The sequence below is a fragment of the Sebastes umbrosus genome, chromosome 5 (genome assembly GCF_015220745.1).
Source record: "Sebastes umbrosus isolate fSebUmb1 chromosome 5, fSebUmb1.pri, whole genome shotgun sequence".
Lineage (NCBI taxonomy): Eukaryota > Metazoa > Chordata > Actinopteri > Perciformes > Sebastidae > Sebastes > Sebastes umbrosus.
In genome coordinates this window covers 36,122,677-36,148,512 of record NC_051273.1, presented here as the reverse complement: position 1 = coordinate 36,148,512, position 25,836 = coordinate 36,122,677, and the positions used below count along the sequence as shown (strand labels likewise).

The 25,836-nt window shown below is 41.4% G+C and overlaps 1 protein-coding gene and 1 long non-coding RNA gene across 8 annotated transcripts in view; one reads left to right on the top strand and one right to left on the bottom strand.

Moving 5' to 3' along the window:
• Nucleotides 1–25,836, top strand: part of ptprfa (protein tyrosine phosphatase receptor type Fa) — a 454,009-nt gene that overhangs the window by 330,754 nt on the left and 97,419 nt on the right. For 3 of the 7 annotated variants that reach the window (XM_037768972.1, XM_037768970.1, XM_037768975.1), the window contains 3 exons: nt 21,344–21,461; nt 21,714–22,295; nt 24,101–24,198. In XM_037768972.1, coding sequence (XP_037624900.1) covers nt 21,344–21,461; nt 21,714–22,295; nt 24,101–24,198 — 798 coding nt within the window. Of the gene's footprint in view, nt 1–7,518; nt 7,546–21,343; nt 21,462–21,713; nt 22,296–24,088; nt 24,199–25,836 lie in introns of all 7 variants that reach the window. The other 4 variants (XM_037768971.1, XM_037768969.1, XM_037768974.1 and 1 more) reach the window with 2 other exon arrangements.
• Nucleotides 1,465–25,573, bottom strand: LOC119487918. Its single transcript, XR_005206812.1, has 4 exons — nt 25,332–25,573; nt 5,448–5,455; nt 2,461–2,465; nt 1,465–1,476 (listed from the first exon to the last, which is right to left on the bottom strand). It is a non-coding gene; the product is annotated as an uncharacterized LOC119487918 (long non-coding RNA).

Here is a 25,836-nt window from a genome sequence, read left to right as displayed (position 1 = left end):
CAGTATCCACTCACATGCACTTATAATGGCTTATAATCACACTGAGGTATGTAGGCCCACAGTATTCATCACATATGTGTAAAATATCAGAAATTAAAGCGAAAATAATCACACTTTTTGTCTAACTACAAAGGTTGTGTCCCGTGTTTGGGCAGTCACATATATAATTAGGGCTTTACTGAATAGTCTGACGCTTTGTTCATAATGTTGACATTTCAATTAATATAATTAATAACTTACAGAAACATTGCATGCAGTCCACCTTCCTTCTCTCTCTCTCTCTCTCTCTCTCTCTCTCTCACAGTAAGCGACACAGCGCTCCGTCCTCTCTCTGTATTTGTAAAAGTCAAAATGTATTGAAAAAAGATAGATGTAACCATTTCAAACATTCACAACATCTTTTTATCTAACAAAATATTCTGCTTCAATCCATATTTGAATAAATTGAATTGGTTGGCATTTAGCCTTTCAAAAATGACATTTTGTTCCGGTACTTTTGCTTCGCCATTGACTATTACGGCATCGGGTGGCAGTGTGAAAATAGCACATTTTACACTGCTAAGAGTATAGCAGTTTTATGTAGGTTCTAACTGTTAGATAAGCTGTGTATGGTGTGTGTGTGTGACGTAATATTACATGAATGTCAGTAGTAATAACCTACATATTCGTGAATTTGGGCACATTTTATTAAAATCGTATTAACAACCAAATAAAAGGTTATTGTACCGTTGGTCCCCGGGGACCTTTCGCAGCGGGGTACAGAGCTTCAGAGAGCCGGATGATAGAGAGCGAGCGGTCGGGTGTCATCTCTGTGCAAAGCAGAGGAACAAAAACACAGACACATCTCTGACAGTATGATAATAATGCACTTAACGTGTCTAGTCTGATAGTCTGTAGATATGTAGTCTATAAACAAGATATATTTTAATAAAATACAGTTGTGCCGACAGAATACAGTAGATCACAGAGGCCGTTTCCATGCTGACAAGGCAGACAAGCGCTCGTGTCTGCCTGTCTATTCAGCTGAGGGGCGCGGTGATCCCGCGGATCCCAGCTGGAGGTCAGATGAGTAGGCGGTCCTTAATGTGGTCCAGGACACATTCACTACACACTGCTAAAAGAATGTGGCCAGATGTGGCCCAGACCACCTCTGAATGTGGTCTGAAAGATTCGATCTCAATGCGTCCTCAATGCGTCTTTAGTGTGTTCACACCTGTACTTAAAGCTGTCCACTTGTGATCGGATCACTGAGGACGCATGTTAATACCAGGTCTGAACAGGGACCTTGGAGAAAATAGTACTCCTAAAGAGCCTGGCGGTTTTTGTGTTAACAAATGTAAATGACTTGATACCACTAGAGGGAAGTGAAAATGTGTTTATCTTTTTTGTAATTTATGTGAACTAAAGCTTTAAACAGAGTCCTACTTGTGGTGGTATGAAGACAGTTTACTTCATGGTCCAACACATATTATTACGCTATTGAATGTCATGAACGTGCTGTGTGTAGAGTGGGATATTTGTGGGATATTTGTTGGGTGCAAGTAGCAGGCATTGTACACAGTGATGTTTTTACTTTATCAGAGGTGTCAGATCAAACTACTGTACTTCTGTCTGTCATTGTGCTTTAATGAGTGAAGTAGCAAGGATCAAGCGACCTCTGAATCTCAACCTGTCGAGCCGAGAAGAAACATTCAAAGCCTACACTATGTCAAGATAGGCTTACCATTCTCTCCAACCAGAGAGAGTCTCACTCCAGACCAACAGGAACCCTGATAGACGGTATAACATGAGGCCAGTCATCATCACAAGTTCAGAGGAATCCATCCTCATAATGTGAAGGTTCACTGACAGAGCCAGTGATACATCAAGGCGTACAGCCAGTAATGCATCAGTTACTGTATGAAAGAATGATGGTTACTCAACGCTAGGGCTGCTTTTAGTCTCCCTGCTGCTTTAGATAATTCATCTTTTTTTTTTATTTAGAGGGTGAGCTGCACTTTGGCGAGGGAGTGGAGCTGATTTTCACCTCAGCGGTAGCAGCTTACATTATTTATGATAACAGCTTTTATTTATTTCTTCTAAGAAGCTGAGAAAGCGAAAGCCCTTTGTCTTTTCTTTCTGGTTAGTCAGCAAGGTCGGGAAGCAGAATACGAATGCCCTGTACCTCTGAATTACTGCTGCTGAACCTCAAAAGGATTCATAATAGGCATAATCTTTATTACCATTATTCACAATGGCCACAATTTTGTTGCAAATGAAGCACATTGGCCTTGTGCTTCCCTCGGGTAATATCACAAACCTTTCTTGTTGTTTGCATCAGCTAGCCGCTCACTTTTTCAACTGATCTCTGATGTCCATTCAGAAAATTTGCTTAGAAATCATATAAAACATTAATCATCAAATTCTAATTTCTTCAGTATCACAACTAATCCAGCGTATTACTGTGGTTACAGTGCAAACAGAATCTGCTAGTTGCAATGGTTTATCCACCAACCAAGTGCCCTCGGCATCGGAAACCGACGCACAGAGGCACCTTTAAGCAACAGCACGTGACGAACAATGTAAGATAAGATAAGATAAGAAAGAACTTTATTAATCCCAAAGGAAATTCTTGTGCCAGAGATTACTCAAAATTACAACAAAATTACAACAAGTTCAAGTGTATAAAATACAAGTGTATAAAATAAAGTACTATTTCTAGCACCAGGGCCTAAAGGAATAACAATTAAGTAAGATACATTTAGTAAAATGAGTAAATAAGAAAAGTAAAATAAAAAAGGTAAAGTAAGCTAAAAAACAGAAAAAGAAGTAATATTGCATATGATGAGAAAAAAAGTAATATTGTACATGTTGGAAATTAACATTGCACACAATAAATATAGTATTGCACATGATATTGATATTATTGTTGTTGTCAGTGTCCGGTGTTTTCAGCTGTCCTTCCTGCAGAAGGGGGAGGAGTTATATAGTCTGATGGCCGCTGGTAGGAAAGACCTCCTGTGGCGTTCCATGGTACACCTCGGTGGTCTCAGTCTACAGCTAAAGGTGCTCTGGTATGACTCCAGTGTGGCGTTCTGTGGTGCACCTCGGTGGTCTCAGTCTACATCTGAAGGTGCTCTGGTATGACTCCAGTGTGGCGTTCTGTGGTGCACCTCGGTGGTCTCAGTCTACATCTGAAGGTGATCTGGTATGACTCCAGTGTGGCGTGCAGAGGATGAGAGGCGTTGTCCTTAATACTGAATAGTTTCCTCACCATCCTCCTCTCCGACACCTCCACCTCCACCAAAGACTCCAGTTCCACTCCCAGGACTGAACCTGCTTTCCTGATGAGCTTGTTGAGTCTGTTAGCGTCTGCTGCCTTTATCCTGCTGCCCCGGCACACTACAGCGTAGAAGATGACGCTGGCCACCACCGAGTCATAAAACATCTGCAGCATGGTTCTGCAGATGTTGAAGGATCTGAGTCTCCTGAGAAAAAAACAGGCAGCTCTGACCCTTCTTGTACATGTAAACCCACCCTCGGTGTTATTCAACGGTCGGAGCAAGTGACGTAGTATTAATAGCGTGAGAATCCGTTCAGGGCGGCTGGGAAGGGAGGTGGATGGGTCAAACAATCACAACACTTTCAACCAGGAGACCGTTGTTCATGTCCCATGTGAAACTAAAAGTAACGTTGACTTATTTTGTCACGTCAGTCTTTAGTCACATGATTCGTCGGTATCGTCAGTCCCATGAGCCCCGTGAGTTGGTAGTCACGAGTCGTTAGTATCATCAGTCCTGTCAGTGAAGTTAACGTCAACCACAACCGTTTCCTAACCCTAACTAAGTGGTTGTGTAACCTAAACCTAACTTCCTGTGAAAACGGAAGTTTATTTTGAAAGGACACTATGCATTTAACAAGTGAATATTGAAAAAATGTTCCTGGTCCGTCAAAAAGTAACGCAAGAGGGGTACCCCGTGCGTCGGTCTCTGATGCCGAGCGTCACTGACCCAGCAGTGTATCTGGTTACTTTTTGTAATTTTTTAAATAAGCATGCATGAAGGAGAAAAGCAGTGGTACCTACAGACCACCGGAACACTTGTGACCCTGTCTCCTACAAAATTACGTTCCCATACAACTAAACTGCATTCTCAATTACATTTCGAGGGAAACATATTTTCTCCCAGATTGAGGTCACAGTTTTAAACAGTTTTTCACACAAGGTTAACAATGTAGATTTAAACAAAACAAAACAAAAAACACAACAACACTTGTTTAGGTTTAGGAAACAAAACTACTTGGTTAGGTTTTGAAAAAAACATCATGGTTTGACTTAAAGGACTATGAAACTGAAACGAAACAAAACAAAAACAATACTAAAAACATAACTAGATTTAGATTTAGACAACAAAACTACTTGGTTAGTTTCATGGACTGTATATAAGAAGTGGACATAGTCACTGTGACATCACCCATTGATTTGCGGACTGCCATTTCGAAGCCTTGAGTTGCCGTCGCATCTTGGTATTTGGCTGTCGCCATGTTGTTTTTTTGCAACTAGAAGTGACAAGACAGGGTGGAGCTACATACAACCGAACGCTGAATAAGACATTTTCAGGTGACTAAGGTTACAATTAACTTTGATGAACTGAAACCACACTGTGAAAAGGATAAAGTTCTACAACCAAAACACGGACAAATCCCAGACCGGACAACGCCGTGGTAGCAACCTGTCAATCACAAGGTATCCCCGCCCTAAAGCATCTCCTGCTTTATGGTCTATCTGACTCTAAAAGGTACCATAATTTACTAAATGAACATCATGCTGTATTGAAGAAGACTTGAAACTAGTGATTGAGACCATAAACTCATGTTTACAATGTTTACTGAGGTAATAAATCAAGAGAGAAGTAGACTCATTTTCTCATAGACTTCTTTAGCAGCCAGAGGAGTCGCCCCCTGCTGGCTGTTAGAAAGAATGCAGGTTTAAGGCACTTAAGGCCCACTGGTTAGGTTTAGTAAAAAACATTATGGTTTGGCTTAAAATGACTGCATCAGTGAGCGTTGACCTTTAGTTTCACACGGGACACGAACAGCGGTCTTCTGGGTGAAAGTCCTGTGTTTGTTTGACCCATCCACCACCCTCTCTGCTCGCCCGTAGTGGACTTTCACGCTTGTTATGCTTGTCATTATTCCACGTAACTTTCATTAATTGTTGCTCAGTAGTACGTCACCTGCTCTGAGCGTCGCTCTTCATACTACCTCACTTGCTGCGGTCTTTCGTGGACTATCATTACAAACTTATGTGTGATATGTCAAAGACAAAAGTAATCCACAACAAAATATGTATCCCTCCAAATGTAATTGAGAATGCAGTTAGTGAACGTAAATTTTGGGAGACGCAAAAAGGGGAAGCAAAGGGGCTCCAACGTCTGAAGGTGAAATGTAATCTGACTTTACAGCAGTACAAACTCTTCTCCAGCCCTCTCTGTATGTTTCTTTCTTCATCTCTTTCTCTTTCTCTCTTTGTGTTCTTAGCTCAACCTCAGGGATGAGCTGTGACATCTAAAGAATAGATGAGAAACTGAAAATGTGATTTTTTTGCTGCCCCAGAATAGTGACTATGAATAGATCCCAGTGACACAAGACATACAGAGCAAATAATAATATAGAGGACATTTATCTTTCTTTCTCTCTATTGACTGTATCGTAGTTTCAGTTTTCACTCATTAGATTCATGCTCACTGCGTTATTCAGATAGAACAATGCTGTTTTACTTGGTTACTGGTTTGTGAACTTTTGCTCAACACATTGGAAACGTTGATACGATCAGGATCAAATCAAGTATGTTTTATTCATTCATTATCCGTAACCGCTTATCTTATTCAGGGTCGTGGAGGTGGGGCTTGAGCCGATCCCAGCTGACATTGGGTGAAGGCGGGGTACACTCTGGACAGGTCTCCAGACTATCACAGGACTGACACATAGAGACAGACAACCATTCACACTCACATTCACACCTACGGGACATTTAGAGTCAACAATGAACCTAGCCCAAGTTTGGCGCAGAAAACCCACGCTAACATGGGTAGAACATGCTAACTCCACACAGAAGGGCCCCAAGCCGAGTTTGAACCTACAACCCTCTTGCTGTTAGGTCTTGCTGTTAGCTAACCACTGCACCACCGTGCCACGATATATTTTAATTTGAAATATTTACAATCTTTGTAAATTAGGTTTAATTCAACAGTAGATACAGTACAAGAGTACATCACTGTAACTTATCAAGGCTAACTGGGCCATAGTGTTGAGGATACGTAATTTGTAATGAATGGGCTGAAACATGCAGAATCACTAATATTCTGTACCCATACATGGTTTTGGAATCCCTCATATAATATCTCAAATATTATGGAATTTTTCAATACACTCCAGTTAATGGACTTTAGACATTTTTAATCACTGTTGGGCAGAGATTTTCAAAGTGGGAGGCGGGCCCCCCCATGGAGCTCCAAACAGTTTCGAGGGAGGCTCAGTGAATGGAAGTGAAAAACTATTACATTAGTTATTACATTAGTTATCAAAAGAAGATCACATAGAATAGCCTAAATCTGTGTGGTTCGGTTAACGAAGTAGTTTTGGCAGATTTTACTGTTTTTCCCACTTTCCCAGAGTCAGAAACTAATAACTGCCTCAGGACAGACATTTTTTATTGATGTGGTGTAGTCTGAAGTTATGTCAAACAGCAATATTAGTCCTTCTTGGCTCAATTGTTGAGTGTCAATGTGATCAAATAACATGGCATCCAGGAATTGAGCGAAATAAGCAAGTAAACTAAGGCAAACTTCAGACAAACCAAGATTTGTCTGCAGAGGGGTCACATTCTCTGACTTTGAAAACCCCTGCTGAAGGGTATCCAGGAAATATTATATATTTGAAACATCAAATATTTTCCAACCAATTTCACATAGTCATTGCACTGGATGGATTTCACCCAACTGGAGGGGAAACTAGCCTGAAAAAGAGCATGGCAAAGGTTTCAGGTCATGAAGGCACCCAAAACTGTTGGTGCAGCATCTTTTCTCCAGGGCAACAATGGGAGCCATGACGATAGTGAACTGAAATAAGCCACTATGTGGTTGATGGAGGAAAGTGTGCTCTAGTGCAAGGTCCATGCTCCTATGTTGTTCATGGTACAGGTGAGCCAGCGGTCTGGGCTCCAGACCTTCTGGATGTGCTGGGTGGAGGCGTGGGGGCCCTGGCAGGCTCACACTAGCTTCCTTGTTGCCTTTTCCTTCTGAATTCCTCCCTGCCGGGTGACTGACCGGGTAACCCTCATTATACACACACACACATTACCTCCATTACCACATGCAATTTAAAGCAGCCCCGTCCTGGCAGCTCTGTCTCTCCTCCAGTCACTAATCACTGCAGTCATCCAGCATGCTGATCAGCTCCTAGAATGGCCTTGAGTACATTCTAGAGAGAAAGTTCACCTTGTTTTTCTGACTCCTCTCCCCTGTCTGTCCTTTTCATCAGTGGACTCATGAGGACTCAACGGACTACGTGAGTAGCAACAGTGTGTGTTGGCTTGACAGGGGTTATGGAGAGTGTGTTTTCTGTCATAACAGCTTCTGATCTCTGCGTGGGTACTAACACAATTATTTCTCCACCCAGTGTGGGTGTGCAGCAGCTATCCAAACAAGTCTTCTTTCTAACCACAGATACACTCATCCTGGCCCTTTATCCACCTGGTATTAACATGTGATCCCTATCTGGGTTTCTATTTACACTGAAAATGCTAAATGTTCTCTTTATCTTGACATATATGGTATATTGTGATCAGATCTCAATATATGAGGGGAAGCAATGCTGGATATTTTTGGCGCGTAGGCTGCACTCGATCAGTGTTATAGTCAAGACCACCTAAACCCAGACCAAGTCATGACCAAGACCAGAGTGTATCGAGACCGAGACAAGACCAAGACTTTGAGGGGTTGAGAGCAAGTCAAGACCAACACCGAGGCAGGTTGAGACCGAGTCAAGCCCAAGACCAGACCAGCGTGAATCCCATACTGCATGACACGCTAAAATGTGGAACATGCAAACCACAGGCACTCCTCAAATGGATCTGAAAAATCCACATTCCCATAAAAACACCAACAGAAAACAAATGAAGATTAATCTTCATTCACCTCTTTTATTTCCATATATACAGTAAATGTATCAACCTCTGGGTCTGATTCAACCTCTGGGTCTGAGAAGTGAAGCCAATGCTGAAGTGTCTTAAACCTACATTCTTTCTAACAGCCATCAGGGGGCGACTCCTCTGGTTGCTAAAAGAAGTCTGATTGTATAGAAGTCTGTGAGAAAATGAGCCTACTTCTCTCTTGATTTATTACCTCAGTAAACATTGTAAACATGAGTTTATGGTCTCAATCACTAGTTTCAAGTCTTCTTCAATACAGCATGATGTTCATTTAGTAAATTATGGTTCCATTTAGAGTCAGATAGACCATAAAGCAGGAGATGCTTTAGGGCGGGGCTTCCTTGTGATTGACAGGTCGCTACCACGGCATTGTCCGGTCTAGGAGTTGTTCGTGTTTTCGTCTTAGAACTTTCACCCTTTCACAGTGTGGTTTCACTTCATGAAAGTTAATTGTAACATTCTGATCCGCTAAACATGTCTTGTTCAGCGTTCGGTTGTACTTAGCTCCGCCCTCTCGCGTCAGTCCTGGTTGCAAAAAACCAAGATGACGACAGCCAAACCAAAGCCACAATTACGCGCGGACACAACAGATATCCGCTGGTTACATTAAGTGCAGTTTTGAACCACAGAACCCTCCGTGCTTATGTGCACATCAAACGTGTCATATTGATTATTTTTTCTACACAGTTCCTTCTGAGCATCAACAGGCATTTCCCTCCTCTTATAACTCTCTCAGGATTGCCATTCCGTCTTTCATCCGGACGGTGTCTCCATCCTGGACAAAATGTCGTCTGAGCTCAGCAATTTAATTATAACAGCCTGAGGCTGTAGCGAGCAACATGATGTGATACATTGTTCCGGTTCAAAACTAAAGTTGAAAAATAATTTCCATAGTCCCAGAGAACAATAAGTTTCCTCTGAGGGAAACTTTCTACAGGACTCCCACACTGTCAGTGTGTCATGACTCATGACGGGGATAGCCCTGTGATTAAAGGGGGAGAAAGTAGTGAATATGATGAGTCATGATTGTCACAGCCTCTAATGCCCCCCCCCCCCCCCCCCCTATAATAATGCCTTCTTTCTGATCCCACTCTATGCTCAAATGCGCCACAGGTGCGCCAGGTTAGCCATACTGATGGAAACGTGCATGCGTGCGTGCATATTGGTGCATGCATGAACGTGCGGTACACTTAAGGGTCCTGGTTTGGGGGTTTGAAAATATGGTAACCCTATATAACATCACACTTGGTAGCCTTTCTAATTAAGCTAACTTTGCTTCAGACTTGGCATTAGACTTGAAAAAAACACTGTTATTGAATGTAATTCATTGTTCACTAAATTGTCTTGTTCTTGTCAGGTGATAGGGTTGCATTACTCACACTGTAAGAAGGTCATCAGTGCAAGTGGAGAGGCTCGCTCTACTGCGTGCTCGGCTATCCCCATTAATCATGTGGCCCATACAGAAACACAAGCAGTCAGAAGACTGGTTGGAAACAAACCCCCGGGTTCGTTCAACTTAATTGGAAAAGAAAAAAGATTTAATTAAACTGGAATATAAAATTATGACATCATCACAGTTTACAGACCCTGTTCCAGTTTCAACTTTGACAGTTTTCCCGTGCAGTGAGGGATTATTAGCAACATTTTGAATGTTGACTTTCAGTTAGACTTTATAATCTAATAGTTTTCATAATCTGGATAAACTGTTGAGTTTATTTACAAGCTATCTGGTCGTCTGACTGCTCCGGTTTCTTCTTGGACTCAGATCTCAGCAATTCAATTTGGTGTGTACAGTCTTATCATAAGTAGTCCAAACTAAGATCCAAGTTATAATACACCAGAATTATTCTTTATTACAACATAGTTGAAAAACACAGATGCAAGAAGAACAGGATGCAAATTTATAATAAAAGAGTGAAGTCGCACTGTAGTCAGTCTGCCACTGAGCTTCCAAAGAAGTGTGTAGTTTTCTAGTAGCCTTTAGGGCTGGGACGATACACCTATCTCCCCATTCGATGCTATCACGATACTTGGGTGCCGATTCAATATGCATTACAATTTTTAAGTATTGCGATTCTACAAGTATTGTGATTCAATATTACGATTTATTGCGATTTTTATTAACTTTTTTTTTACACTAGACATTGGGAAAAAGTTTAATCTTCTAAGGGCATGTACTTTGAAAAATATCTTCAGCATGTATGACATTTGACCACGGAGATAACGTTTCCTGTCCATGACAGAGTTAGCATGCAGCTTTAGCCATGATGTCTAGCTCTGCTCTTACTGTCAATGTGAAACCCAAAGTGTTTCCATCCTTTACTGGATGTGTAGTGTTTACCACACTGGATTTAACATGGGAGGGTGCAGGTCATATCCACACGGACCCTCCAACGTTTTCTACTTTCTGTGGTTTGTTTTGGTTGACAGATACGGAACGGATATGACATCACGTTACTCAGACTACAACAATAAAAGCAGCAACTTCCTTTAACTCCACATAGACTCAAAAGAAGCAAATATATTGATTCTGGCATTAAAAAATGGCGATACATAGGTGAATCGATTAGTATCTTTCTCCCTTTTCTTTTCGTCCTCATCCTTCCATCCCCAAGGCGGTTCCTGACAGGCCGGATTCTTTCACCTCATTCTAGCGTCATATAAAAACTTGAAATCATTAGACTTCAAGAGAGCAGATAGCTCCTCAGAAAACAAGAGGAAAGTCCCTCTGAAACTTTTAAACTCCTAACTGGCTTCTTTTTTCTTCTGGAGTGGATTTTGCTGGTGTGACGGACTTTTTGTGTGTGCGTATTTTATTGCATTTGATGTGTGTGTGTGTGTGTGTGTGTGGGATGGGGAAGGGGGTGGGAGGGGTAAGGTGACTGGTGTCATGGTGTCATTCATTGGGCTTTAATATGAACACAGGCAGTGACATAAGACTTTAGAATTCATGGCCCAACGTTCGCTGCTGAAGACCAGGATGACAACTGCGACAGTAGATTACAGTGCGTGTGTGTGTGTGTGTGTGGGTGCGTGCATTTGTGGGTGTGTTGAGATCACAGCCTCCCAGTCTCTGAGGAGTTGCAACTGTAAATGCTCTTTATGCTTCCGTGCCAGCAACAGCTATGGCCTGAGGCATTATGTTTTCAGTTTGTCCGTCCATCCGTACGTCCATCTGTTTGGACCATTCTCGTGATTGCGATATCTCAGGAACGCCTGGAGGCAATTTCTTCAAATTTGGCTCAAACTTCCACTCGTACTCAAGGATGAACTGATTAGAATTTGATGGTCAAAGGTCACTGACCTCACAAAACACATCTTTGGCCATAATTCAAGAATTCATATGATAATTATGACAATTTCACACAAATGTCTAACAGGATAAAATGATGAAGTGATGACATTTTGGACATACATGGAGGCATACAAACACGAGGCGCTAATTCTAGTGTGATTTTATTCTGGAAGTAAAGTTGGGGTTGTGGTTTTACTGTTTCACTGTGTTTGTCTGGGCTCAGAGATGAATATGTGTATATCTGCCATGTTATTACAGAACACACATGTGTACACACAGAGATTATCCCAGACTCTGCAGCAGTAATTGTCAAACAAGTGTAGGGCCTCTCGTTCAGTGTCTCCTGCTGCCTCCTCTCTCGCTCCACTTGAAGCCCTGTGATCACATTACTTTATCAAGGTGGAGTCTGTGGAAAGCAGAAGTTTGTTTTCTGGTACCTTCCATCCAATAAAGGCTGAGACTGAGACTACTTATTGATTCTAGTGGAGTCCAGCTCCTGTTGGTTTATTCTGCAACAGAAATCCACAGAGACTAGCAGTGCATACAGCTTTTGATTGTGAGCTTACGTACTGTGCTGAGCATGAAAAGTACAGTATCTTTATTCCTGCTGTCTGCATTACTCCTTTTCTGCAATGCTGATCTATTTTGCAACTCCATAAGCTATCCCAGACTTAACTAGAGGTTCGTGCTTATCTATGGTGCAAGGTTATTATTGAGTGATTACTTGAGTCACCAATTACATGTTTGTTATTGTTGTATTTTTGCATTTTAATAGATATTGTTGGGGAGTTAGTTTATACTGATGCAATTTAGGTTTAATTTGCTAATTGAGATCCAATCACAATGTAGGCTGCATCATTTTATTGAGAATGCTCATTAAAGCTGAAGTAGGCGAGATTGGAGCAAATATGATTAAAAAAAGATATTTCAATAAAACACTATATCGTGACAGTAGTACATGGAACAGGTAACCTGGAAAAAAATCATGTGCCAGTGTCCTCCGGTGCTCCTAACGGCATCTGCAGATTTAACAGACCGGAGGAAAACAAGCAGTAAGAGCTGATCTGAGGTCTGCTGTCCATCTGCTGTCTATGAGAGCCAGCTGTCAATCACTCGCAAACTCCAACCAAACGGTCAATCTAGGCAGCGCTGATCAAATATGAATCAATATTCTGTTGTAAGTCTGAAAACAGAGCCATGAGGAGGAGCAGAAGTCTAGTTTTCTCTCAGAACACTTGAATTACAATATGATGAAAAGTTATTATGGAATTTTTGCCCAATGATGCCAAACAAACACAAGACTCTCAACCAGTAGACCGCTATTCATGTCCCGTGTGAAACTAAAAGTATTGTTGAATTATTTTGTCACGTCAGTCTTAAGTCACATGACTCATCGGTATCATGAGTCCCGTGTGTCACTTGAGTCTCTAGTCAGTGATGTTAAAGTCAACCATGACCATTTCCTAACCCTAACTAACTGGTTGTGTTGCCTAAACCTAACTTCCTGTGAAAACGGAGGTTTATTTTGAAAGGACACTATGCATGTAATGAGCATCATTGACACCCCGTCCCTGGTCCGTCCGAAAGTAAAGCAAGAGGGGTACCCCGGGCGTCGGTCTCCGATGCCGAGGGGCACTGACCGAGCGGCGGTATTTGACGAGTTGGGAGTGAGAATGTGTTGTCAAAAATGTAAAGTCTTTACTAACCCACCATAAATGTCAAAATCAATATGCTTTAATACAACAGCAAGATATCAAGAGACCTTTCTAGTTGATGACTCAAGTAAATCTTCATCAATGACCGCCAGACTGACAGACTGGAAGGTAGTTCCTCCGTATGGTACCAGTAGAAAAAAGGAGCTACTGGCTTCATTATATATCAGAGACATGATTGCACACAGTCCTGGTGTTATAGCCATGCTGTGTAGACCACAGGTAGCTCTGGATGCAAGAATAGTTAGTAGCATGCCCACTGATGGTGATGTACCTTTAAAGCAGCTTGTGTTGGTCCATTTTGAGCAGACCCACACTTCTAATATTACCCAACAGCATTCGTGAGAAATAGATAGACAACCTCCGAAGCCTTTAAACTCAGTTGGACATATGATCACTGTTGTATACATTCCAGTCAGTTTGAGCAGAGGAGGCAATTCTATCAGCCAATCCATCTGTCCAAGTCTCTGACTTCAAGCAGTTTTTTCAGAGGAAGAAAAACACTTTATTGTTCTATTTTGCTTCCTGTCTCTGCTGATTCTGGGACCAAATGTCCCTCTAAGACAGCAGTAGGTGAGATTGGAGAAAATATGATTTAAAAAAGGTTATTTTTATAAAACGGTCTCTATATCCTGACAGTAGAGCATGAGACAGGTAATCTGAAAAAGAACATGCCCAGCGCCCACCAGCCGGAACAAACTTTATAATTTAATAAGTTTGACTGTTTGATCGGAGTTTAAGAGTGACTGACAGCTGCCTCCGTTGAATGAACAGTCAATAGGAACGCTCTCTCTCTGAAATGACCTGTGATTGGTCAAAGCCTCCCATCATGGCAAGCACGAAGCCACCGGCAATGCTAGAGCTGCTAATGTAGCACAAACTCACACACTGTTTGTTGATCACTCGCTAAAGTTACGCCAGACAGTGGCGACAGATCAGAAAACTGTTGTATGTGATGTCCTCAAGGGCATTGACAAGTAACTTATTTTGACGTTTTATTTGGAGGACATGGGACTGGGTTGCAAACTCTACAGCACACTGTCTGTGGACAACCGACCGTCACTTTGAAGATCCTGTGGTCGCTCATCTCGCTTTGGACTAGGGCTGTCAAAGTTAAAACGTTAACGCAAATTTGTTTTAACGACACTAATTTGGCCTAAAATGACCTGTGATTGGTCAAAGTCTCCCGTCACGGGCTAAATGATTTAAAACCTGAAAACAGAGCCATGAGGAGCAGCAGAAGTCTAGTTATCTCTCAGAACACTTGAATTACAATATGCTGAAAGGTTATTATGGAGTCTTTGCCCAATGATGCCAGAAACATTCTGCCTGCCATCATTTTCAGATTATAAGGGTCTGTTTGTTAGAAAAATAAACATATTTTCTCTCACACTTTTAGTGGTATAGTGATATAACATTTGCTGTTATACCCTGTTCCAGAATACATTATGGGACAAGGGGGAAATCTAAAAAAAAGAAATTTGTTATCCCTTCAAATCACAGCATCATGAACCTATTAAATTGCAGCCTCAGTATCATTGCTCGTCCACACTGCGGCTCTTTTGGTGACTTATTGTGACTGACTGTGGGCAGAGTACTTGGATCCACGTCGTCTCTTGAAGCTAAAAAGTTTTACACAAGCAAATCATTTGTTTTTTACAGCTTTGATATTGCCTTTCACGTTACATAATTTGAATGAGTTAACAGCTTGCTAGCAAGTAGCTAATTATAAATTGGATTTAATGGAAAATAAACAGGGATATTCCTTAAAAGTACTAGAACTAGATGATCTGAAATTTGACAAAATCGCACTGGGGGGAACAAGGGAGTGTGAAAATCTGATACCGACGCTGACTGCTGCGAGTGACACATTCCAAACATCAATAGTACAGGTATATCTTCAGTTCTTGTTCTTTCTGAATGGAAAGAGGTTCCTACTACAAAAAAACTTTTTAGAACTGCCTACTGCACATTTGAAGGATCTCAGAAAAGCTGTATGTAAAGTTTTTACGCTCACTGGAGATGTTTTTTGTCTTTGTTGAAAAAGAGTTGATGAGCTAAATGGATTATGGCCAAATAAACTCTGACGTAGCGAACATTTAATGATGACTGACCGCTTGTTTCCGTTGTCGCCGTCTTCTTGGATATTCCCATAATGTGTGAATGCTCGTCTTCGTCTCCGGACAACATGAAACATGGCCAATACGAGCTGACATGAAAGAACAGTTGAAACTTGCCCACTTAAAACACATTCCTGGAGACCTTCTTTCCATTTTTCTCTCATAGATGGAGGTTAGATGGTCAAGCTGCCTTGTTTAGTTTCCGGTTCGCAACCTCTACTGCTTCTACTCTGTTTACTGGCCGATTACAGCCATGTGTAAAGCGTAGCCGATAGCGCCAACTTCTGACCTATTGTAGCCAGCTTTATTTGCTCCAAACCAGTTGATCAAAATGAGCCTAATTCGCATTTCTTTTTGCAGCATTTCAAAGTTCGCTTAAAATTTGTATGACAATTGGATGGAAACACAGCTATTGTCACGGCAAAGAGGTCTGTGATGGATTATTTTAAATCACAATCGAAAAACATGAATACAATTCAATAGCATCATCTCTTTCCAGTTCATGAAGTCCCCCAACAACCCTACCACCCAAAAACAAAGTCTCTAAAATGTTTTAATTATTTGCATTTTTCCTATTTTATTTATTCATTTAGCTGTTCCTTTATATTTTCTGCAAATTTTATTTAAATGAAGCAGTTACATCAAGGAACAACTGCTAATAAACACCACACAATTAACTAAACTCTTACTAAAATACTGTAGTACTATTATAAACATGTTCATTGGTCCAGAATGGATAATGAAACCTTGAAGCTCCTTTATTTATTTATGTATTAATTTATTTAATTTGTTGGCCTAAAACAAGTCAAATTAAAACATATTAAGTGTAAAACTACTTAAAGCCTAAACCTTTACCCATAAGTGTGAATGTCTGTTCTCTCATCCCATGTGCACTGGGCCAGGCTCCAGACCCGCCACCAACCTATCTCAACCCTGCTCAGGATAAGTGGATAATGATAATGGATGGCTGAATGCATTGGAATGGAGACAGATCAGAGACAGATATTTAAGAACCTGGGATAATAAATCCAGTGCTGTCTACATGGCTAGATACCACTGAAAGGGAGGGTGAGAAATGCTTTTCTCTATAGCTCCTTTTCCACTGGACAAAAAACCCACTAACACCCGCTAACATTTGGCTTTTGTCTTCAGTGGGAAAGGTTACAATTTTCATTCATTCCCATGACAAATGACTATGCAGTAGTTACAGGTATTTATCAGCTCCATCTCCAATCGGCAGTGATGTAAACATGACACCTGGGTGGACGCGCTAATTTTCGCTCCCACTGCAAGATGATTCTGACAACATTTGAGGAGAGAAATAGGCATTAACGTAACAGAATATCGATTCATATTTGATCAGCGCTGCCTAGTTTGACCGTTTGGTCGGAGTTCGCGAGTGATTGACAGCCGGCTCTCATAGACGGCAGCTGGACAGCAGACCTCAGATCAGCTCTGATTGGTTGTTTTCCTCAGGTCTGGGAAATCTTGCAGATGCCGTTAGGAGCACCGGAGGACACAGATGAACATGATTTTTTTGAGGTTACCTGTTTCATGCACTACTGTCAGGATATAGTCACCATTTTATAAAAATAACTTTTTTTTTAATTAAAATCATATTTGCTCCAATCTCGCCTACTCCAGCTTTAATCACGATTAATCGCACATTTTTTAGCTGTTCAAAATTAACCTTAATGGGAGATTCGTCAAGTATTTAATACTTTTATCAACATAGGAGTGGGCAAATATGCTGCTTTATACAAAAGTATCTATATATTTATTACTGGAAATCAATTAACAACACGAAACAATGACAAATATTGTCGAGAGACCCTCACAGGTACTGCATTTAGCATAAAACAATATACTCAAATCATAACATGCCCAACAGGCAACAACAGCTGTCAGTGTGTCAGTGTGCTGACTTGACTATGACTTGCCCCAAACTGCATGTGATTATCATAAAGTGTGCATGTCTGTAAAGGGGAGACTCGTGGGTACCCATAGAACCCATTTACATTCACACATCTGGAGGTCAGAGGTCAAGGGACCCCTTTAAAAATGGCCATGCAAGTTTTTCCTCGACAAAATTTAGCGTAAGTTTGGAGCGTTATTGAGCATCATTTTTTTATTTATTACTTTTACTATTATTTACTTAACTTGATCAAAGGTCCAGCTGTATGCAAACCTAAAGTCAGGGTAAATTAGTTTGCAGAACTTCAAAATATTAGCCAGAGTTCCCTGGCTGCAATGTAAAATATAAAATTAAATGAAACGGTAAATTTAACATACCGACTATGTTGGTCTGAATCAGTCAGTCAGAATTGTCCCTCCTTTAGTGTTAGTCTCAGTGCAGATAGATCAGCACAGTGTAGCAACTGCTAATGAGCTTTTGTAGTGGAGTTGTAACATTAGTGGAAAACCCCATTCAACCCCCCCTCCCCCGCCCCCCACACCACCAGTTGGCGATAATGGTTGAAAAGGACGAGATGTTTGACACACAGGAAGTCACTGCCGATTGATTCGCTCCTGTTAAACCAGACATTCTCCCTCCTTAATGTAAAATGTTTCATCTGTTCGGTCCTTGGGAATCCATCCCCGCAGACTCCGGCTTGCTGTGCAAAAAAGACAGATGAAAGACCAATTTGATTCCTTTCTTCTTCTCTTTCCAAATGCAAGAAAGTCTCTGGCAGCAAAAGTGAAAAGGAATACCAGCAGATTAAAATAATGAGGGTTTAGAGGACGTCATAGCTTCACATGAGTCACATTTCTCTCTTATCTTTCACCTTCTTAGCCCTGCAGAGAAGACAGGAAGGAGGGCTAGGTCTTAACTCTTTAGGCCCCAGCTGAATTCTGCTCTGTACATGTCTGCTTTTAAATGAGCAGAAGGACCTTTTAAACATCCTGTGATAGATAGAAAATTGCCAGGCATGAAATAATAATTAGAGCTTTGGTTGTTGCTGGAACCCCTGGTAGCTTTGGCAGGGCCTTTGCTAATTTGCACTGTCATCTCCATGGATGGCACAGCAAGCCCTAGGCTGTGGGCCGAGGCGCCGGTCTGATGGGGGAAACAGAACCCGCTGGGTGTTCTCTGCTGGAACTATCATCCCCCCCCGCACACACCCACACCTCCGCCACCATCCTGCTGCCATTTTTCTCTCATCACAAGCTGCTTCATCTCTGCAACCCCTCTCCACTCATCACTCATGGGCGGCACTAGAAAGGAATCCTCAGCCATCTGAGAGGAGTGGGCCTTTCCCAAGCCTTTTAATGGACTCCCAGCAGCTGACAGAATGTACATGTTGCTGTATTAACACTGCGTGTTTGAGCAGTGAAGCAGCATGTATGAACGTGTGCTCCGTGATGTGTGTGGGCAGAATTTTTCTTGAGGGGACATATCAAGTCTCTCTTGTTATTGCCGTTTTTGTATGTTGTCATACGGTGCATATTTGTGTGGAAAAGAGTAGCATGAAATTACTAGTTTTTATGCCATGGTCTGGGTGAATAGGCTACTCGATTCTGATTGGCTGCAGGGTGTCCATTAATTCTTGACACCTACTAAGTAGCTCCAGTGAAAAAAATCTGAATATTTGATCCTGGACACTGAGTGTACCATTAGTCCTTCAGCGCCTCATCCTCTGAACACCACAAGGTGGAGACTGGAACACACAAACTGCAAGAAGTCCGTTCACTGCTCCTCTGAACTTCCTGATACGTTGTATGACATCAGAGATCATCTCACATCCCGTTCACTATTCAACTCGCTACGTCAGACTGCAGCCGACACGTGCTCTCTCATTTGTTCCTGGAACTCTTGATATTGAATTGGGGACAGTGACATGGCTGGACAGCTAGCTAGTCTTGTTGTTAAACATACGGTCAAATTATATTTACTGTTTTTCAACCGTACGCAGTCTTATTGACTTTGATCTTGCTAGCATGACGTTAGCTTTCTGGCTCATAGCTGAGCTAAAGGGTTCTATGAGCTGAGAGGACTAGAAATATCTCCCGTTGCCAAGTCGTAGCTGAGATTAGTTCTATTTACTGGAGTAGTGAACAAAGTTACTATTGCATATGAACCTTATGGGATGGTAATGGTTGTTCCAGGTATTAGCAAACCCTCAGGTGTTACCAGGGAAATGGAGCGAATGGATTGTGAAAAACCTTTGGTTGCAAAATGCATGAAAATTACGGTGACCAGACGTCCCGGTTTCAAGCTGACGTGTCCCGAGTCCCGACACATATCTGTAAAACACTCAAATGTCCCGGTTTTCAACAGTCACTAACAAATTGTCCCGGCTTTCACTAAAATAAAAATAACAATATTATACTTGCATAGACGTTTATCATGTTCCACTCATTAATTAATTTGTGTACATGAGATAAGTATACAGAGAGCCAGCACAGAGCACCGCTGCAGTCTCTATAGAGAAGGATGTTGATCGCGGTCAAGCCACAATTACGCGCGGACACAACAGATATCCGCTGGTAACATTATGTGTAGTTTTGAACCACAGAACTCTCCGTGCTTATGTGCACATCAAACTTGTCGTTTTGATTAATTATTCTACACAGTTCCTTCTGAGCATCAACAGGCATTTAGCTTCTCTTATAACTCCCTCAGGACCGGCCGTTCCGTCTTTCATCCGGACGGTGTCTCCATCCTGGACAAAATGTCGTCTGAACTCCACATTTTTATTATAACAGCCTGAGACGAAACAAGTTGAAAAATAATGTACGTAGTCCCAGACAACAATACGTTCCCTCTGAGGGAAATTCTCTACACTCTACAGGTCTCAAATTGTCAGTGCGTCATGAGGGGGATGGTCCTGTGATTAAAGGGGGTGAAAGTAGTGAATGTGATGAGTCCTGATTGTCACAGCCTCTAATGCCCCCCCCCCCTATAATAATGCCTTCTTTCTGATCCCCCCCGTGCTCAAGGTGCGCCAAGTTATCCATCCTGATGGAAACGCCTATGGTGCGTGCATATTAGCCCGTGCCTGTGTGCGCGTGGACGCGCATGCATGAATGTGCGGTACACTTAAGTGTCCCGGTTTGGGGGTTTGAGATATGGTCACTCTAATGAAAATATAAATTAATGGTCTATGTTTTTTTCTTTGGCAAGTGACCATGGTATAAGTGGGATAATGCCCATGTTGTCCATTAATTCCTGATAATGGACACCTTGTCGGTCATTATCCCTTACATTAGATACACGTGCAACATTATAATAAAGCTAGGCCTGGGGCCTAGTTCAGGCAGTCAGCTGAGACTGAGTCTGTTTCTGCTTTCACGACATTGTAGCGTTGTACTTAAGCCATGAGTGCAGAAAAAAAGGCTATGCTGTGACTCTTAATCAACTCTGTACATATTCTACATTCACAAAACCATCTGTTTCAGATTAATTGGCATTTATTTCTAAGGACAACACACATTAATCATCATTTCTGTAAACGTGCCAGTTAGCCAGCCGGCTAATTTCCAACTGCAGTTCTTTGGCAAGATGTTTTGAAACCAATGAGGTGATGACAAATACCATTGTACCTACCAACTAACAGTAAGGGGACATGGAACGGTTGTAAATGTACCTCCAGTTAGTCAAACTTGTTTGACAAATGGTAAAATGATTAGCCATGAGGTAATAATTCTTCACAGTTTACAGACCCACTCCCTGCTATGGCTTACACTCCGTCTAACAGTACCGTCAAGGACCAGGAACCGTGAACTTCATCTAAATGCACTCCAGGTTTACATTCATGACCCTCACTTGACTTTTTCCTCAAAGAACAGTTCAAATGGAGTGTTGGAAATTCATGTTGTGTGCGCTTGACTTGTCTAATGTGCCTGAGTGCTTTGTACAGTAAACTGGCTGACAGCACACCAATTCAACTGAGGCCAATGTCTCAACCTGAATGCTGTTGCCCTTTTCTCTCTGTCTTTTCCTTTCTCTTCCCCTCCGTCCCCATTCCTCTCTGTTTCTCTCCCTCCCTCCCTCTTTCTTCTTCATCTCTGTCCCTCTACCAAACAGGAGGCCATTGTAACAGGTCTGCTCCCAGAGACATCCTACTCTGTGACTGTAGCTGCGTATACCACCAAGGGCGATGGAGCTCGCAGTAAGGCCAAGGTGGTCACCACCACAGGAGCAGGTGTGTGCTGTGTGTTGCATCCGCCACATTTTGAAGTTAATGAAATTTACCATTTTTCCTTTGTGTTTTTGCCAAGACCAAAATCTCACAGCTGTAACGGGACTTAAGAAAACATACTTACTAATATTATATTCCATTTCTGCCAATTGATCCCCCTAAATGCTACACACTGGACCTTTAAGAGTTTTGTGTTTCATGAATTGAATTTAGGAGTTTCAAAAGTAGTCACGATATGGGATATATGTCTTCCAGTGCCTGGCAAGCCCACTATGATGATCAGCACCACCATAGGGAACACTGCGCTGATCCAGTGGCAGCCTCCTAAGGAGATGGTTGGGGAGCATGTGGGATACCAGCTGCAGTACAAGAGAGCCGAGGAGGAAGCTTTCACCATCAAAGACTTCAGAAAGGCAGATGATCATTTCACAGTCACTGGCCTCCACAAGGGAGCCACCTACATCTTCAAACTGTGCGGCAAAAACCGAGCAGGCAACGGGGAGGAATATGTGAAGGAGATCAGCACCCCTGAGGACATTCCCAGCAGCTATCCCCAGAATCTGAGTGTGGTCGGCCTGACTGCCAGCTCCACTAAGCTGGCCTGGGAGCCCCCTCCTCTGGCAGAGAGGAACGGGAAGATGATCAAGTACGTGGTGGTGTATCGAGATATCAATAGCCAGAACAACAACACCAACAGTACCACAGAAACACAGATGACCGTACAAGGTTTGCAGCCAGACACAACCTACGACATCAGAGTCCAAGCCTTCACCAGTAAGGGGGGAGGACCCATCAGTCCCAGCATTCAGAGTCGGACCATGTCCACCTCCATGCCAGGTGAGAACCACAGGCTACGTATCAGTGCTGCGTTGTGCTTGTAGACGGCTTACTGTTGCTTCATCTGACCCCAGCACTCCATACATTGCTCCATGATTTGGACATTTAGGGCTCTATTTTCCTGAAATAGGGCAAAAATGAAAAGTCAAACAAAATCTCCAGACGCAGACGCACATGGGCGTGACCAACACGTTTTTTGAAATTATAGAGACCACAAGTGCTTTATTAGTAGGAGGAATACAGAGAGAGACGCACATAGATATCAATATATATGAGGGCTGTCAAAGTTATCAAGATAATAATGCGTTAACGTTTCCTTAAGGCATTAATGCAACTTGCTATTTTTAGGTTGTAGATAGATACTGGCATCATATGACAACTAGAAAACCTAATGACTCCATTGGTATCAGCCATGCCATGCCCTCTAACCTCAAGATATGTGAGTGTAAATGGGTTCTATGGATACCCACGAGTCTCCCCTTTACAGACATGCCCACTTTATGATAATCACATGCAGTTTGGGGCAAGTCATAGTCAAGTCAGCACACTGACACACTGACAGCTGTTGTTGTCTGTTTGCCTGCAGTTTGCCATGTTATGATTTCAGCATATTGTTTTATGCTAAATGCAGTACCTGTGAGGGTTTCTGGACAATATCTGTCATTGTTTTGTGTTGGTAATTGATTTCCAATAATAAATATATACATACATTTGCATAAAGCAGCATATTTGACACTCCCATGTCGATATGTCAAATACTTGACAATTCTCCCTTTAAGGTACATTTTGAACAGATAAAAAATGGGCAATTACTTTGCGATTAATACTAATATATATCTATGCACTACAGACACATACGTTGCAATACCCATAAGTGGACACAATGTATAGTGTAGTAATCACTATCTTACACTATATACATTACAGAAATTGGTACAAAGGTAAAAAGGTACAAGTCGGCCCACTTTAGGCCAACTGTATCATCTCCTTCACACATAATGCGTGCATATGCACGCTTACACACACACACACACGCACACACACACACACACACACAGAGAGAGAGAGGAAAAGAGAGAGGAAAATAAAGTGCTTAAGGAGAATCTCTTTCTCTTTACGAGTATCAGCCGCCTCTCAGCCTTCACTCTGTCAGTCAGAAGAGAAACAGATCTCAGTCAGATCTACAGCTGCTAAAAAAAGTTGTTTTCTCTCGTGGCAGGTTGTGTCGGAGTAAAAACCCACGCTGCTGTTGTGTGTTTACGCGCGGAGCATCCCGTTGCGCGCCGGTAGCATAGATCCCTTTGTCTCGTTCCCGTTGAGTCAGAAGTACCACACAAAGTCAAGCATGTTTGTTTTTTTTCTCCCTGTGAATTTTATTTTATTTGTGTTTATTTTTATTTTATATATATATATATATATAAACAAAACAAAAAAAAGTTAATTTGATTACTGATTTGGACGTTGATAACCATGGTAATGGTCGAAGCGTCAAGGCTTCGAAGCATTCGGCTCAGCCTTTCATATAACACATAATCATTTGATCCTTTATTGATATTAAAAAAAATATTGATTAGTAATGACAGAAAACAATATAATCACTACATTGAGACAATATTGTGTCCAAATAATACCGACTGTGGTCTCATTTTGTTAAATATTAGTGCATCGTGTACAACTTGTTCTCTCATTTTAGTCAACAAATGCCTTCATATTCTTGCTTTTGTGCACCAACTCTTCAACTGAATCATCTCAGTCATATTCACAATTAAATTAACCACCTAATAATCATCTAGACCTTCCCTCAGTGTTCACCAAGAACTTTGGTGTGAAGGCTGTGATGAAAACCTCTGTCCTACTGACCTGGGAAGTACCAGAAACCTACAAATCCCAAGTGCCTCTGAAGGTAAGATCAACCCACACGTCCAACTAGACAGCAGCTGCAGCACTGAGACATGACAGCCACTGAATTTAACAACTACAAGAGGTTGCATTAGCCCCTTTCACACATGCACTGCGACCCTGAACTGATCTAGACATTACCCGGAGGAGCTGGTAATCTAGAACCAGGTAGTCAATGTTTATGAATATCAATAAATATGGCTTGAACTAAAACTAGGGTCTGATTTTATACTCTGGTACCATCTCAAACTGCTTTGAAGACAATAATAATAATAATATAGACCACTATAGACTGAGACCAAATTATAACTATAGAGACTGACTTATCATGGAAAAAGGCACCTGAAGTAGCTCTGAATAAAGGAACACATCCATGGATTGTAGTTTCATGATAGGTATAAATAAATGTATTGTAGTGTAGGAAATGTATTATGGAAACAGGAGGTGGTATCATTAACACAATATAATGTAACATTTTGTACATTTATATGAGATCTTCTCTTTTGTACTCCTTAACAGAGCAGCTGCTCCATAAATCATCAAGAAAATCAATTTGCACTATATTGGACTCTGCCTGTAACTGAACTTTATGACCGGTTCTTTGTTAAGGGGCCTGTCTGTCTTGTCACTCAGCCTTTGGCACTGTAGAGCTCTGATGATAAGCTTAAGTGCAGAAACAAAAGTTTATGACCATGGGTCAGCAACTAAATGATAATAACAAAGTAAATCATACTTTATTTATGTAGCACCTTGTAACACAAAGCAATGAGTTATAGTGCTTCACAAAATGAAAAGCAAAGATCACAGGAGGCAGCAAGGTCGCAAAGTTTCACAGCACTGTAAAACACATAGAAGTGTACAAGTTAGTGACCTGGAGCTACCAATAATAACAAATAAAAACAAGTGTTTTTGGGAATGCGCTTAATCCCTGTCTTTCCAGGTGTGAGATTCAACATGCTGAATCGGCCAAAAGAACTCTGGCAGACTACAGCCTACCGTCGGCTTGGTGTGTCAGGGCCTTTACTCCAGAGTTATGTATTGTTCAAGATAGTTTAGAAAAAGGGAAACATTTTTTTTCTCATAATCAGTTCATTAGTACGACGCAGTATTAGGGCCACATTAAGGGAAAAAAAAAACGATTTTGAGAATAAAGTCATAATATTACGAGAAAAAAGTCGTAATATTACGAGAATAGAGTCATAACTTAAAAAGTAATTTCCTTTTCCTCAAAAGAGGCAGTTTCCCCAGCAGGTGCTTGTGGTTCTTTCTTCGGAATAAATGCAGTTTCTTGCACAATCTTTTCCAGGTCCTGATACTGATGATAATGTGGTGCTGATGTGCCAAAAGTTGAAGTATTTCATTATTTGTGAAAACTAAACTAAAGTATAACTTCACAAGATGCTCCACGATCCTCATTTTCACACTATTTCCCCTCTAAAATAACACGTAAAATGACTACTTTATAATATTATGACTTTATTCTCATAATTCTACGACTTTTATTTCTCGTAGACTGACTTTATTCTCATTATACATCTTTTTTTCCCGCAAATTTATGACTTTATTTTCATAATACGACTTTATTCTCGTAATCTCAGATTTATTTTTTTTCCTCAATGTGGCCCTTATGCTCCGTCGTACA